Below are 14,313 nucleotides of genomic sequence, written 5' to 3'. Positions count from 1 at the left end.
CCTACATAACGAAAAACCGTTTCCGCCGCTGATTTTATGTTGCGTAAAAGACTAAGACAAAACGCCCAGGGACGGGTCCCTGCGGATACCGGCTGTTTAGACCGAGCTGTTCGGCTGGGAGAACACGTTGGAATCCTACGGTAAGATTTTTTTCTGTTATCTGTATTTTGATGATGGAATTCTAGTCGCTTTTCCCCCGTAATGCAGAGATTAATTAGTCTAGAAAAGGTATATCGCAGAACGCATGGCTAGCTATGTTTGTTTTCACAACAACGAGCGGCAAAATGAAGTTCCTAATTCCGGCTGTCACAGATCGCTCACTCAGTATAACCTAGGTTTTTTCCGTTCGCTGCTCGAGCATTCGAGTGGGTTTGACTCTGTTTATAATCAAGTAAAGTTTGGTTTTTTTGTGCTTTTCGTCGGGTGAGGGATTTGTGATTTTGATATCGTGACGGATGGCAGATGCCATTTGGACGAGAAGTATTATTTTACACAAGCTTTAATCAACATTCTCAGCGCTGTACAGAACGAGCCAGCTGCGTGGTCATGCAAGGAGAAGTAAAATTATGTGTGCCTCTGTAGTTTAGCCTCCGGGCTTTAGCCCAGTTTTTGCTAACAAAATTGTAGTTTCGATAGGCTGATGAAAGCTTAATTCAAGGAATTTAATATGACGTGCAGACTTCGCATATTGCTCATGTAATTGTCGACCAATAAGTGGACTACTGCTTGCTAATATTTAGTGAATTTGTTTTCACGTAATTCAGTTCAGTTGCATAGCACCGAACCTGCTGACGGTGACGACATTTTCCAGAAATACAGTAAGTCTTCATTTCTGTTGTTTTGATCGGCGCCATGAAGTGTTCGTCTCTTCTGCTCGTTTTCGGAGTTCTTCTTCCAAGTTTTCATCTTCATTGTGCAGGTAAGACGTTACTTAACTTATTTAAAGTTCTCTAAAAAGTACGTAAGCTTAACTACGTAAGCTTGCTTTTAGAATATTTTCACGAGAATATCGGTTACGAGTTATTAGTGTACAAAGCTGCGAAAATATTTCCCGTTATGTTTTCGGGAGGTTATATATGGAATGACTAAGCTTTTTTTTTGAAATTAGCAACTTCCTTCTAGCTTTTCGGCTTGTAAAGCACTTAAAATAACGTTCTGTTTTTAAGAGCAAGTCATTTTGTGTTTCTTGATGTTTAAGGTGGGTTCATTTAAGCTCACACGGAAATATTAGTCAAGATCCGTTCCTTAACGGGCTCTCTAGAAAGTATGCTAAGTAAAATTACGTAATTTTGTTTAACTACTGTAAATAAATTTGCCTACTTGTTGGTGTTTGTTTGTCGAGTCAACCACAACCTGATGTAACAATTTGCCGGATATTTTTGACTGTTTTTGATTGCTGCATCATTGCTTTATCTGACAATTACTTGACATTTCGTAAATTACACGTATAGTAATTGTTTTCATTTTCTTATTTTGTCTGTTCATAGCCTTCAAATATCGTGACTCGCGTCACCATGGCAGATCTTTGTTGGAGGCCGAAAACACGATAGACGAAGTTCGTCACCACCGATATAGAAGAAATGTTCCTATTATAAATAACACCGAATGTCAGAATGAAAGCTTGTCTTGTAACGATACGACAACTCAGGTCAGTTTCATTCATTTGACGTTTGTAATCTCTATTTAGACATCAATTATTGTTAACTAAAGCACGCAAAGGAGTAATTAATAAAACAATTTGTAAAATACGTTTACTTACTTAATTGTTCTAGATATTTGAGGATTTGACCTTGAAGAAAGATTATTATCAAGTAGCAATACTTTGGTAATTGTCAAAATCTACGTAGCTCATAGATCCAAAATTATTTTTTAAGGTGACTCAAAACAGTTTCCAGCATTTAGATTCTGAGGGGTCATTATTACCACTCTTTATCACTTAAGGCTACAATCATGGTATTAAACAAACTGCCCAATCATCAGTGAACATGATGTTATCATTTTTGTGATGTAATAGGTTACCATAGCAACAGTATGACTTGCTAAATACACCCTTAAATACAGCTTTAGGGGCTTATAATTCAAAAACGGCACAGTGAATTTTTTTTATATTATTAACTTGTGATAAGTATGATAAGACATAACTTTTGGCAAAGTTTAAAAAAATTCTATAGGTAAGGTTCAGAGACCTCTTAAATTTTCGAATTTAACGTGGCTTTTGTATTTTGGATTTTCTGCCCTCTTCATCTCTGAAGCAAAGGTAGTGACCCTCAAGCTTTCTTTCATTTCTGACACAATACCCAATATCTGATCACAGTATTGTGAAAAAATCCACACATACAAAGTAATATTTTGCATGAATGTCCTGAAGGGGGACTTCCTTGAAAAAAATTGTAAGTTAAAAATAGTATGCAGGGTATGCACTGTGCATACCATGCGCATTAAGCTTTTTAACTTTTATCGCCTATTGTACACGTTTCCATACACATATTTTAGTGGTTTTAACCATATATTTATGCATGTAATTATATTCTTCCCCCGAACTTGAAAATGACTGTTGATTGGCCAAAATGTTGTTCGTTTATAGTGCCAGCTAATTTTTATCATGAAAAATTAAGTTATTAAGTTAATTAAAAGTCCCAGTTTGAGTCAGGGAAATCTTCTAAAGAAAATTTTTGTTAGTGTCTGTTACTAGTAATTTTTTTAATTAACTGACTAATACCACGTTCTTGTAGATAAATATAGTTTTCATTTTGCACTTTTCAGCCACTTCAAATCTTCTTTATTTCCTATTTCAGGAAGACCATAAATATTATGTATCCCAGATTATCAAAAATGGTCAAGAGTATTGGATAAATGTTCGAGGAAATAAAAATCACAAAGTTCATCCTTACCTTTCGGACAGTTATCTTCTTAGGCAGGTATGTTGGCGTGAAATTATTAATTTTTTTCCTAGAGCTAAAAATTGTATTGAAACTATTTCTGTGAGAACTTTATTAAGTCCACATTGAAATTGTAGAAATGTCAGGGTTTACTGTGCATGTGTGAAGAAATTGTAAATGACTGAATTTTCTGAAATCAGAATTAAAATTCACTTTTATTTGTAACAGGTTAGGTTTCCATGGTGGTGCTAATTTGAGCTGCAAGTTGATTTGGATAACTATATTTTACTCAAAGAAAGAAACTGTGTTCAGCACGTCACTTTGTTGTAACCTGTAGCTTGTTTTACGGAACCCAGACTGATGGCTATGTAAAGTGCTGGCACAATTTAACACTGAGTAGTCAGTGAAAAAATATGTTAAAATATTTAATAATATTATTAAATAAGTGATTATTGATATAACACATGTACCACATTATTTAGCAAAAAAAAAAAAAACACTCTTTAGATTTCAACTGCACATGATTTAGTAGACAGTTTCTTGGTTACTTGGCAATAAGAATTTATGTACAGATTATATCTTCAGTCAATTTAAAGTACATGTAGTTATAAATTGTCATAAAATGGCATCTGACATGTTTTGTTGTTTTGAGTAAGCCTAGACTAAACAGTTCTGAGACTTGCAGATTAACAGTATCTAGTTAACTTATTAACAGATTAACAGTTTTATTAATAAGCAGATCAGTGAATAAACCTATTAACCATAGTTCATTTTTGGTAGACGCACAAGTTGAGTTTTCAGTTTCCCTACTATGGTCACTTGCTTAATGAAGTAATGCTTACAACAGGAGGTAGGAACAGTGTAAAACATTCAATGACAATATCAAACAAATTCAAGGCTTTCATCTGGTTGTTGTGTGCATATGGAGAAAAAAAGGTTAAGTCTGCATACGAGCCAAGTGGCCCATTAGGCCAGAGCTAATATCTCGGTTCTGGAGTAATAGGAGTTTTAGGAGTAATCTGCTCCCCCTGGATGGGATGCTTATTTAAGTCCATTGCATGGTTACCCCCAGCATTAAGTTCACTGATTTATAACACCTGTGTGGAAAGAGACACTGTAGGAGTAAAGTGTCTTGCCCAAGAACACAACACAGTGTCACCAGCCAGGGCTTGACCCTCAGGACTGCTCGATCCACACTCACCATGAGGCCACCACACCTCCCATGTATGCATATTTAAGAAACAAAAGATATCACTCATTTCCATGTAGCGGTAGTGGAGATGCATCTAATATTAATTCATGCGTATTTTTGTTTATTAATGACATGGTAGCACAGCAAAAACTACTCAAGGGTGTGCAATTTTAATAGTCAGTCACGCTTACAGTACTTGCATTTTAATGAGATGTCATTTCTATCCTTATTGTGGGTTTACCATCAATCTTTTTTAAGGTTTCCTGTACATGGATGTACATGACACTAAGCTCATGACACAGGTTCAGTATCTAGCACCACTAATGGCGTACTTTAATCCTCATTTGAGCAAGGACTCAAAGGTTTACACACTTGATGATGGTAATTAAGTTAATTTTTGTGTGTACATATTACTTTGAATGATGCTATATTTTTGCCAGGGCCTTAGCTAATTTCATGCACCTGTTAATTATGATATTAAATAAATATTAATTAGTGTATTCTTAAGTTTATTCAAAAAGTGAAAATTCATATTTATTATTAAAAGTTCTTGACTTATTCTGTTTATCTCTGATCGTAGAATCAAAGTTGACTGTAGAGTGGTATAACGTTCATCTACATGTACATGAGAACGCTACTGGTAAATTTATATAACGAGACATTTTTATCTTATTATGCATTTCCAATCAACAGGTTGGGGCAAATTTACTTAGACGTGAGCAGCCCTGTCAAAATGTACTGGCAGCTGGCAATTTTGTAGCTAACAGGAAATCAAATTTGTACTTCAGAGTGAGGTTCACAGATCCTGATTGATAGCAAAAATGCTTCTACTTCTGTTAAGTCCTGTTTTATAATTACTTCTGGTTATAAGCAGATTGGTCTTAAATAGGGAGGGTTTTGGGAAGCGGGCTGCATGCCCCCACCCAATTTTTCTGGGAGTTACCCCCTCTAGGGATTTTAATGCATACAAACAGTAAGTACTGTCTTTACCCGTGTTAGTGAATGATTGGACCCTGATTAAATATAAATTAACTGGCTGAGGGATGAATTATACAGTGTAAGCATCTGTAGATTTAAATCAATTATGTCAAACTATATGCAATAGTGTTCAGCAAAAGGTTCCTGTATTAAATTTTTTTGAATTTCTCTGGAGCTGACAAATTGCAAGTAACAGATATTGTTTTGCTTTATTCTTCCACACATAGATAAACCATTCACCTTTCAGTGCACCCTACATAAAGATGGCAGAATCTGGTTTGCATACAAACAGGTACATGTACAGCCTTATCAAATGAATGTGACATCAATAATTATTGTAATTATAATAATAATTAATTATTATAATTATGGTGGCTTCTGTCGGCCTTCATCAGAGTACAGAAAGGTATTCAATATATAGATTTAGGTACTTTTATTAATGACCATGGATGTTCCACCTTTAAAGTCTCAATCTGAAGTAAAACTCTTCATGAATACCAAACATCAGTGAGCAAACATAGACTTCAAGATTTATGTTGAAAGGTTACAAATTTGAACAGGGACCTGAACAATTCTGTCTCTCGGTAATACTTACTATTTTTTCATTAGTAAGGTATTACTTACATGTACTATGGTAGGTTGACCCACATCTGCTATACTGTCGCCATAGTTTTACCTAAGTGTGAAATTAAGTATGTATGAATTTATGTATGATCCATCAAAGCAGTAGCCTGCTAGTTCCTGTACAAAGAGCTTTTCCGCATTCTGACCGCGCATAAATTGGAGCAAGAGCAAAAATTTGACGCAGCAGGGAGTGGTTGGGTGAGAGAGGGAATGTTGCCTGCAAACCCCTTGGTTTCGAAAAACCTGTTTTCCCACGAACGGGGCTCCCGATTGGTGCAGCGTGGTCATCTTGATTGACAAGTGTATCAAGTTCGATTGAATGATTCCAGGAATAACTTGAGCGTGACTTGCACAGTGTCATGGAGGAGGGTTTGTGAAATTGTGCTAGCCTCAGCGAAGATTTGTTAGACTTGATGTGGATGGTACATATACGATTTTGCTCAGAAGACACTATCTTTTAGAGGGTATGTACTTGGTGGCTCTATTACTGGCTGGATTCAGTTCAAAAGCTTTTAAAATTTTTCAGCTGCTGTTTTAGTTATCGATCGTGTGCCAAACAGGAACCAGTGAAGGAGTACTAATGTTTGATAGTCTTATTTGGCAACCTCGCTTAGCTTTACTGAGTCATTTTTTGTGTCCAGATAATGAAAGACCAAATTTTAGAAGCTAATGACTGGTTGTTGTTTTCCCTGCAAAAGCAAATTTACCAATGTATGTGTGGCCAGAATGCGGAAAAGCTCTTTGTACAGGAATGCTTGCTATGCAGGCTATCAATTTAGATGTACTGAAACTGCTGTACTGTGTCTATGCAGTCTCCACAGGACTTTAATCTCTTTTGAGGCTAATGCAGTCTTATGTTTCAGATCCCAATTGAAGTAGGAAAGATTCCTTCCTTGCCATACCACCCAGTGAAAGTTGGCATAGCAGATGCTTTTGTCATCAGGCAGCTAGACACCCGAAGGAACATTCTCTTCCGATATTTCTACATATATAGTGCAATTAACATCTCCAAGGACAGTGTTGTTAACAATGCAGCAGTGATATTTCAACCTCTGCTAAGTTAGTAAATGTTAAATGTGTAGAACTTTCCAGAAAATATCCATACCTCCCTCATGGAAGGGCTTTTTTTTCTAAGGCCCCCCCTCTCTCTCTAGCCCTTTGGAAATTTCGATTGAGCTTCATACACTTCTTTATTTATTTTTTTGGTCTTACAGAGCCCCCCAGCCCTGAGGAAATTCCAATCCCTTCTGTGGGGGAAGTATGGAGCTTTTCTGGAACAACACAATATTGATTGAATGTTTAGTTACAGTGAAGTGCCAGACCAAACACCAAGTCATTTCCACTTTGACAAATCTCTGATTAATTAATTTTTATTCAGTTTTATTCCCCTTGGAAAGCATTTTTGGTGAGGGTTGTCAGTTGTGTCCAGCCCCTAATATTATGCGATACAATTTCAGATCAAAATGGCAAAATGTATGATCCACCCTTTGTGGCACACTTAACTATATTACTTTTATACTGTTGGGACTTCCCTCCCTTGGGAGTGGTGGTGGTGGTGGTGTGTGAGGGGGGCGGGGGAAGGGATGATTGTGGCAAAGATTGGAGTGACTTTTGTATCTGACCAGGGAATGAAGATCAAGAATCAATCAATTTCCTTCCAAGGTCAGAGAATTTTGGCAGAGCTGTGGTAGCCTGAACTGATTTACAAAGTAACTGAACTAGCTACTAGTTTTATAGTCAGTAAATTTTTTCTCAGTCAGGGAAAACTTGGAGAAGTTTGGAAGTATGTTTTAGGCTTGGAAAGTCTGAGACTAATTGCAGACTACCCCAAAATTTGATTTCACACTCTGTAATTAGTCAAGCATGCATGTTTAACATCATTTACAAAATGACTTTTGTGTCCGTCTGTTATTGTGTCACAGGTTGTGTGGGTGCCCAAACATGTACTGAGTGTATCGAGCGAACCGCAACAACAAATTTTTCCTGCGAGTGGTGTACTAAGACAGAGAAGTTAGTACATTGTAACTCTTTTTAGTACATTGCAACGTATGCAATACATGTTGTGTTGTAAATCTAAGAGAATTACAAATTGCTAAATGATCCTTGCTGGCTGGGAGGTCCTTAGAGTGAAAAACTGTGATGAAGGTCTTGAAATGCATTTTCCGGACCGAGGTCACAGTTTTATTTTTCATCACTATATGGACTGACCCTAAGCTGGTAAACTACAACTTATTTCGTTCACCTCCCCCTCCCCACCCCCTCTCTCTCGAGTAAAAAAGGAAATCCGGTATAGAAAAAAAATGAAAGCGTTACCATGACCGTGGCTAGAGATAGGAAAATCCGGACCAAGCTAACAATAAATCAGGTAGCATTCGTTACTTTGAATAAAAATAGTTTATTGCTATATGGCTAGCTCTGTGAGCAGGCAAGATGAACCAAACCCTGCACTGTGATTGGCTACCTGAGTGGGCAAGATGCCACTGTGCCCCGCAAGGAAAATTTATCCCAAGCCAAAGTAGAAGCCATATAGTAATTCCTTTATTGACCAAGTGTTTGGTCAAGATGGATGGATATTGACCTGGTTCATTTTTGCATGTTTATGAACCTCGACATCTTGACCTCACGTTTGATCAATAACCCATATTTATTACCAGTATATGACTTGTTTTTTTAGCTGGTATAACGCGTGCTCTGATTCGCTAATTCTACTGCATTTTACCGCCGTAATGCCCATGTGTGCATTCCGCGCCTGCAAAACCAATTGAGAAAGCCATATAATAACAACTTATTAACTTCGAACGTTCGGTCTTTATGGAAAAATCTCAAACCTCAGCCTTGTCGCATTGACCTCACTATCGCTCTGTCAATACTGCAAAGTCTCGGTTTGAGATTTTGCAGTAAAGACCTCACTCTCGGTTAATAAGTAGTTATTATCACCACCGAGACACTCATGACTCTCATGTGACCTTGGTTTCCAAGGTGTCGTAACAGCAGGGGAGAGACTTGGAATGAGATCGAAACTCTCTAAACCAGTTTCAGAACCGGTTGGTGCAAAGTGTAAGAATGGCCAATTGAACACTACTATGCATACCCGAGTAATGCCTAAAAACTATATGGTGGAACACCTATTAAGCAGCCACCTATTGAACGGCCACCCCTATTAGGTGGCCAGTAATCAAAGTCCCGATGAGGGCTTTTCTATTGTATTTTACCCTATTTTATACTGTATTTAATATTACCCTTTTAAGTTGAACTCTTGTTTATTATCATAACCGCGTTGTTCTCGTTTAAGATGCTCTGATGGAGCGGATCGACATCGCCAGGAATGGGAGGAGAATAAATGCAGCGACAATTCCATCAAAGAGGTAAATATCTTCTGCCAGCTACTAAGTTACAGATAATAAAGGATGAATGTAATTTTAATTGTACCTCTGATATGATGAAAAGTCAATCGTCCAAGTCAGTGTTTTGTTAATTTTGTTTTTCTTTTGACTCCAAACTGCGATCACCCTGTTCTTTTCTGTGAAACTACATCAACTAGTACTCTCCTGGTTAAAAATTGTTATTATAAGTTCTTAACAAACAAAGTGGAAGCCTTTTTTTACCTGGTACCCACCCCTCAGTGACATTGTTACGCTAAAGATTGGGATCTGTGTAGCTGCACCCGTCCACCCCCCATGGGAGGGAGGATTTGGCTAAACGTTGACTAGGTGCTGCATTGCAGAAGCAATATCCAATTCTGTTTTGCAGCAACGATCTCAATGTTTCATCCTGTCTGCAACATCACACACACACACACACAATCATAAGGAACTCTCAGCATGCTCTTTATTACTGGAAGCCTCATGCCTTGAGCCTGGAGGCTGTCTCTGGAAACATGATAATGTTCCTGCGACTCTGTAACCTGAAATCTGAACATCATTCTTTTGACCCTCCTGTAAAAACAGTGTTAAAGCTTGGCTAATTGTATCTTTAATTACAGCTCAACGAAGTGTGTGTTTTTGGCCCTAAGAAAGAAGAACAAAAAATCAAAGAGAAAAAGGGACTAGGAGGTGGAGCCATCTTTGGGATTGTCCTTTTACTCCTCTTTGTTATTGGTATCGCCGCTTGGTGTGTGTATGCTTACAGGCATCCCACCTCCAAATCAGGCTTATTCTTCATTGAGGTAAAGTTTTTCTCTCTCATGCTTCTGAAAAAGAATTCTCTGTTGGATCACCTCGCGGGGGGTGGAGCTGGGGGGGGGGGGTCTCTCTCTTATATGGGCTATATAGGTATGTGCGGCCCCAAAGGGCATGGGTTTTCAGTCGTTTTGGTCATAAAGAGGGCATCGATTTTGGCCATAAGCAGGGATGGTTTTTGCGCTCATCTTGAAATGGGTTTGTGTGTGTGTGTGGTTTTTTTAAGAGAAGCTACTTTTTTATCATTGTCGATAAGATCATCAACAAAAGGCCTTCACAATGCCTTGGTCTGAACTAGATGACTAATCATAAGGAAGGTCTAAAACAGGGTATTGATTAAAGGATCACGTCATGAAAAGGGTATCGAAATTTTGGTCAGGTCATAAACAGGGTAGGGAAAATCCCAGATTTTGGTCATAAATAGGGTAAGGATTTTGGGAAGTGGACCACTCACCCCCAATTTTTCTGGTAGTACCCCTTCCCCCCTCAGTTTTAGACAAACTTATTCGTGACAGTGGCCCTTTAATAAGTTTAAGAAACCAGCTTTTGAACAAGTTTTTGATATTTGCGGTATGTACTTTTTGATCAGCAAGTAAACCGAACATGTCAAGGTAATGTTCATAATTAGTTTAGGACTGGATCCAACGTTCACGGAGGGAATCTCAAGATGAGTACATGAAGTGTTTTTTAGAACACTTGAACAACTAATGAATCACGTCATCCCATTTCTTAACAGGCTACCCGCCGTCCAAGGGAGTTTTTCAGGCGCAGTCCTGGTACGAGTGGGACCACGGCTGATCCTTCAGACATAAAGCCCCAGGTGCTGTAAGGCAATACAGCATAATGCACCCGTCCCTCTCGGCTCTAAAGGGATCATATTGATCCTGTTTGAAGAGGGAGGGTGATTGCAAATTTCAACGCCAGCACAACAGTCTGATATCATAGCTAATACTTGCACACTATTTTTTTTAATTAAGTGACTAACCCTTGTTTCTATATGCTAACTGGCAATTTCAGAATAATTGGCCAACTGTGGGTGATAGCGTATGTGGTGAAGCAATTTAAGCAGTCAGAACAGATCTAGATCAACTGTAACCCCGGAGATCAGAATCGTTCGTGGTCTTCAACGCCATCTTGGCTGGGGTTTGAGACGGTGATCCCCGGGGTGGGGGGGGGGGGGGGGACTCCCATATAAAACGGACAGGGGTGCTCGTCGTACCATCCAGAGGTTAAAAGCACGGTTTTGGTACCTCTTAGTGTGCTCAGCCTCAAAAGGTTCACAGCGAGAACTTTTGCAGTATCTTTTAGGGTACTGAGCCAAAAAAATATGACGAGAGAAAATTTGCTGTTTTAGAATTGGTATCTCTTAGGGTGCTCAACCTCAAAAGATCTACAGCGGGAGCTTTCGCGCTACCTTTTAGGGTACTGAGCCAAAAAAAATACCGTATGACAGGAGATAATTTGCTGTTTCAGAATTGGTACCTGTTAAGGGTGAAAAACATTTCAAGCCACGCCCACAAAACAGGATCTTGGTACCTCTTAGGGGATCTTTTCAAAATTTCCGATCAGCACCCTCGGCCTTTTTATATGGGAGTCCACCCCTAGAGGGGTGGTGATTAAGTTGGCGATAATTACAACGAAGAAAAAGGCATTTTATTGTAACTGACTGATTAAAGTTGTTATAAAGCTTTCCTTATTTTAACCCTCGAATAGTAAAAAAAAATTGCTTCGCGTCGTTCAGCATGAGCGAACATATCTGTTGCTTGAGTCGAGGAACGGAAAAACGTTTTCTATGTAAAACTTTTTGTAAGAGGCACAAGGTATGGTTAGTCAGCAATTTCGAAAAATGCGAGTCACGTTTTCGTTCACGTAAAATTTATAGTTGGCTTTCTCCAAATCGATTGTTTTGATACGAATTCTCCCACACGCGCTTAAACAACAAGAGTATAATAAATCACGAGTTTCACACGCATTTATTCTCGCGCGTCGCGCTTGCGTCCGTATTTTCGCATCCTCGCATCCTCGCATCCTCGCATCCTCTCGCAATTTTCAAGCGTTTTTTCAAAAGCGCCTTACAAACTTGTCCTTTCTCAGAGAGATAACCAAAGTTGTCTGCCATATAGAATCAAAACCATCGTTTTGGAGCAAGTCTTTGTTGATATTTATTGTTTTTATTAGTATTTAAGAACCACAGTAGTGTAGTGTCAAGGAAACTGCTTAATTTATAAATGCATTAGCCTCTGGAGGCAGGGTTGCTGTAGAGTGTTTTCACATGACCTCACGGCAGCCATGTTGGTGTCCCAAAGCAATGAAAACGGTGGCTATGTTGGGTTGAAAACTCTTTATTCTAGAGGTGCATTCCTTTGTGACTATTGTGCTATGTATAAGGATATCAGCGATCAGTAGACAGTGTTCTTGGCTTGTTTTTAACGAAAATAAAACCAGCCATGCTTTGAGAATTTAGCGAGGAATGTGTGAAAAATATGCCGTCTGTCTAGCCACTTTATCCTCTCCGCCATGCTTGGATTTTTTAATTTGTGCGCTCGCGGTTACAATTAGTTCTCATGAGCCTGCCGTTACAGAATAAACTTTCTTTGCAAGCGCTCTGTTGTTTCTGTAGTAGCCAGAATAGTGTAAGGAATGCTCCTCTGGTAATCCTTCCCCGACATGGTAACGATATATAGCGGTTTGAGTGTAACGTTAAAACGTTCCGAGCTTGAGGTGTGCATATTTATAAAGGTGTTCTGATATGTAGATCCAGGACTTAGCTGCTGGAAATTCTTAGAAGCTGGATAAGGAGTTGAGCAATCATTGCAATAGTCAACTTGTCGTTATATTTATATTCTGTGGTATTAATAATCCTTTGTTATCTGAGTTTTATATTGTCCTATACGTAACTTGCACAAGCACTCACATAATATTAGTGCGAAGTTGATAATGTTAGCCCCGCTTGTTACATGTATGAGAGGTTGCAAATTAAAGCAACATGATTCGTAGGAAATGTAAGAATTTGATAATTAAATTACGCTTGCCGTCTCTTTGGTGTCGTTTGATGCGGACTAGTGCACATATAAAAACAGCTCGGTTTCCTGAGAGGGAAGATCTGTTGTGCTCTTTTCGCCTCCCCTTTTTAGCCCGGGAATCATGGTTACAAATTCTGGGCCTTTACCAGTGAAAGTGGTGGCAAGATGATCGGAAATTCTAAAAAAAAAAAAAAAAAAACACCCAAAAGGAGTTTGGGCGTAGCTCGTTGTTTTGCATTCCTCAAAGTAAAAGGTATCGCTTTTTCGTTAATTGTTGAGTTCATGTGTCACTGGCCATGGCCAAACAGGAACTACACCACTATCAGCATGAATTTCAATTATTGACGACAAGAGCAGATAAAGGGAAAAAGAATGAATCCCCCATATAGGCCTTAGTGTCAAGGAAATCCTTCTTTTTTAGGATATGTTTTACCTAGCGTGGACGTACGCCACCTCACCCCCCTCAGGAGGGGAACTCCCACATAAAAAGGTTACGTCTGCTCATTGTACCTTTCAGGGGTAAACAAAGCGGTTTTAGTGCGTACTCTTATGGTGTTCAGCCTCAAAAGGTCCACAGCGGGAGCTTTTGCGCTACCTTTTAGGGTGTTGAGCCGAAATAATAGGACAGGAGATATTTGAAAATCAACTGAGTAGAACTGAGGTATTTGAAGCAATGGTCTTTATCGCTATTAACAATAATGAAGGTGTCAGTAATTGTGTTGGTTTAGAATTGCTACCTCTTAGGGCTGAAAAGAATTTCACGCCGCCGGCGCCCACAAAACAGGTTCTTGATACCTCTTATAGGTTTTTCTTTCAAAATTTCCGACGAGCCCCCGCGCCCTTTTTATATGGGAGTGTCCCGAGCGTAATTCGTTATTGTGTTTTCACAGTATTCATAGTTTATGCATTTTTTGCATTTGCACCTGGCGGACAAATGCTGGTAGCGTATGTAAATTTAGCTCAGTTTATTGCTTGTTTACCGCATGTTAGTTCAGCTTTGTAGTAGTTGTAGTTCTTGTTGAGAATCGAAGAGAAGGAAAACAGTTTCGTGAACTGAAGTCTTGCTTTATGTTAATGCCGGGTTGGAAATTGTGGAAACAGACTTCCTAGGCCTTGTTCGCGTGGTTTGTTTGAATTCTTATAACGGTCAGCTATTATAACACGGTAAATTCTCCTCCACTCTAACTTTGTTGTTTATTTTTGGTTGTTTAGACATATTTGTTATTGTTTTACCCAAAGCACCTAAGCTTATCAAAAGGGATTACAATATCAGAATTTTTACTTCATTTATACACATAGGCGTACGGGGAGTTTTTTTCAGGTGGGGGGGGGGGGGGGGCGGTGAATCACTTTCCCAAAAGATTTTCTCAACTTGCCCAATTTTTTACAAAACAGTCGAGCAAATACAATTTTTAAAAGATCATTGCATGCTGTCTTTT

At 38.8% G+C, this 14,313-nt stretch overlaps 1 protein-coding gene across 2 annotated transcripts; it reads left to right on the top strand.

The window, feature by feature from the left end:
• The first annotated feature begins 99 nt into the window (after positions 1-99).
• LOC145488594 (plexin domain-containing protein 2-like) lies at positions 100-13,033 on the top strand. Of its 2 annotated transcripts, XM_081467481.1 has the most exons (13): positions 100-140; positions 765-919; positions 1,488-1,648; positions 2,796-2,918; positions 3,660-3,729; positions 4,330-4,452; positions 4,652-4,711; positions 5,277-5,341; positions 6,537-6,732; positions 7,596-7,683; positions 8,966-9,038; positions 9,656-9,838; positions 10,588-13,033. In XM_081467481.1, the coding sequence occupies exons 2-13, from the start codon at positions 853-855 to the stop codon at positions 10,678-10,680; spliced, it is 1,302 nt and encodes a 433-aa protein (XP_081323607.1). In that variant the 5' UTR covers positions 100-140; positions 765-852; the 3' UTR covers positions 10,681-13,033. The 2 variants fall into 2 exon arrangements, with proteins under 2 accessions (XP_081323607.1, XP_081323606.1); XM_081467480.1 differs by lacking the exon at positions 100-140 and having other exon boundaries at positions 748-919.
• Positions 13,034-14,313: the final 1,280 nt, after the last annotated feature.

This window comes from Orbicella franksi, chromosome 5 (genome assembly GCF_964199315.1).
Source record: "Orbicella franksi chromosome 5, jaOrbFran1.1, whole genome shotgun sequence".
NCBI classification, from domain to species: Eukaryota; Metazoa; Cnidaria; class Anthozoa; order Scleractinia; family Merulinidae; genus Orbicella; species Orbicella franksi.
The sequence above is the reverse complement of the archived record's forward strand: the minus strand, read 5'-3'. Positions and strand labels throughout refer to the sequence as shown.